At 44.7% G+C, this 1,752-nt stretch overlaps 2 protein-coding genes across 2 annotated transcripts; one reads left to right on the forward strand and one right to left on the reverse strand.

The window, feature by feature from the left end:
* Positions 1–133: 133 nt before the first annotated feature.
* On the forward strand, positions 134–481 carry VTN00DRAFT_2552 (uncharacterized protein; the record flags this gene model as incomplete). Its single annotated transcript, XM_069428777.1, has 1 exon — positions 134–481. One exon carries the CDS (start codon positions 134–136, stop codon positions 479–481), a length of 348 nt encoding a protein of 115 aa, XP_069283598.1.
* Positions 482–980: 499 nt separating this feature from the next.
* On the reverse strand, positions 981–1,320 carry VTN00DRAFT_2553 (uncharacterized protein; the record flags this gene model as incomplete). Its single annotated transcript, XM_069428778.1, has 2 exons — positions 981–1,027; positions 1,104–1,320. 2 exons carry the CDS (start codon positions 1,318–1,320, stop codon positions 981–983), a joined length of 264 nt encoding a protein of 87 aa, XP_069283599.1.
* Positions 1,321–1,752: the final 432 nt, after the last annotated feature.

Consider the following 1,752-nt stretch of genomic DNA (forward strand, 5'->3'; position numbering starts at 1 on the left):
TAATAATAATAATTCCATCTTGGTCATTGTGGACAGACTCACCAAGTATGCCTACTTTTTACCATACAAGAAGTCATCTAATGTGGAAGAATTGGCATACACCTTCCTACAGATCATTTTTGAGAATCATGGAATGCCAGAAGAATTTGTGTCCAATAGAGACAAGCTCTTTACCTCAGGATTCTGGCAAACCTTGACCCACCAACTTGGCACCAAGCATAAGCTCTCTACTACAGCTCACCCTCAGACTGATGGACAGACAGAACAGATGAATCAGACCCTGGAACAGTACCTGCGCTGTTACATTAACTACCAACAAGACAACTGGGTGGAACTTTTACCTATGGCCCAGTTCGCATATAACAGCGCCAAGAATGAGACTACCCAGGAGTCACTGTTCTATGCCAACTATGGGTTTGAACCGTCGGCCTACCAGGAACCGAAACCAGACAGGGTTTTGGCCCAGAAGGGAATCCTCTGAGCTGATCAACTGAAGGAGCTTCACCAGCAACTGAATTTGGATATTCAGTTTATTGCCTACCAGACTGCCAAGTACTATAATCAACATCACAAGAAAGGACCAGACCTAAAACCAGGGGATAAAGTGTATCTTCTTTGAAAAAACATGAAAACAAAACAACCGAACAACAAATTGGATTTTAAGAAAATTGGACCATTTGAAATTGAAGAAAAGAAAGGAGAGGTCAATTTCCACCTCAAATTGCCAGATACTATGCAGATACACCCAGTTTTTCATATATCACTATTGGAACCAGCGCCAGACAACGCCCAACCAATTACCAAGACTGAAGAGATCCTACCAGAGAATCCAGATGACAACAAGGACTATAAGGTAGAGAAGGTGTTAGACAGCAGCATAATTGATGGACAGTTCATGTACCTTTTAAAATGGAAAGGATATGATAACTCTGAGAATTCCTGGCAACCCATAGAAAACTGCAATGGGTGCAAGAAACTCCTCAGAGAATTCCACCTCTGGAACCCAGATTGTCCGAAACCAGAAGACCTGCCACACCGCAGAAAGAAAGGACAACCCAAGAGGAGGCACCTTCAAGACCCATCTCACTAGGATCTTTGCGAACTGCCAGAGGCCTCTTGCTCAAAACTGCCAGAGGCAAGGAACTCTGCAATAAAACCGGGAGAAAGTCCTTCAAGGAGCTGTGGATCACCAGATGGATCCTCAAGGTGCTGGCGATCCTCATACTCATTGGCCAAGCGCTCCAACTCGGCAAGCTCTTCGGCAGTGAGGGGGTTTTCACCATCCAACTTTTCAGTCACCAGGGAATCGTGATCCAACATCTTCAAACCACGCTCACGAAGAAATTCCTCCTGACATTCAAGACAATTGAGTTTTGCATAAGAAGAAGCAATGAGTTCCCGGGTCTTGCGGATTTGGTCCCTTATTGACTTTTGAGCACTTTCCAACTCATCCCATTCCTTATCACTATGAAATCGTTTCTCGCACTTGCAACCACGACAGGTACATGAGGCGCAGTTCCGGCTTTTTGAATCTATAATGCAGGGAAGATTATGAGAATGACACCAAACACACGAAACCCTGACAGGATAACTGTTTTGCTGGATCAGGTCAGCCTGTCGCAGACACTCCTTATAATGATCACGGGGCATGTTCGGAGATACTTACAAAGGAAGAAGGCTCAGACCTGAAGACACAGGGAGTAACCAGCTTTAAATGCTTTTCGGGACGAAAAGCTAGAAGAGGGGGAGTAG

The sequence above is a fragment of the Thermoascus crustaceus genome (genome assembly GCF_041956765.1).
Source record: "Thermoascus crustaceus strain CBS 181.67 unplaced genomic scaffold VTN00scaffold_10, whole genome shotgun sequence".
Lineage (NCBI taxonomy): Eukaryota > Fungi > Ascomycota > Eurotiomycetes > Eurotiales > Thermoascaceae > Thermoascus > Thermoascus crustaceus.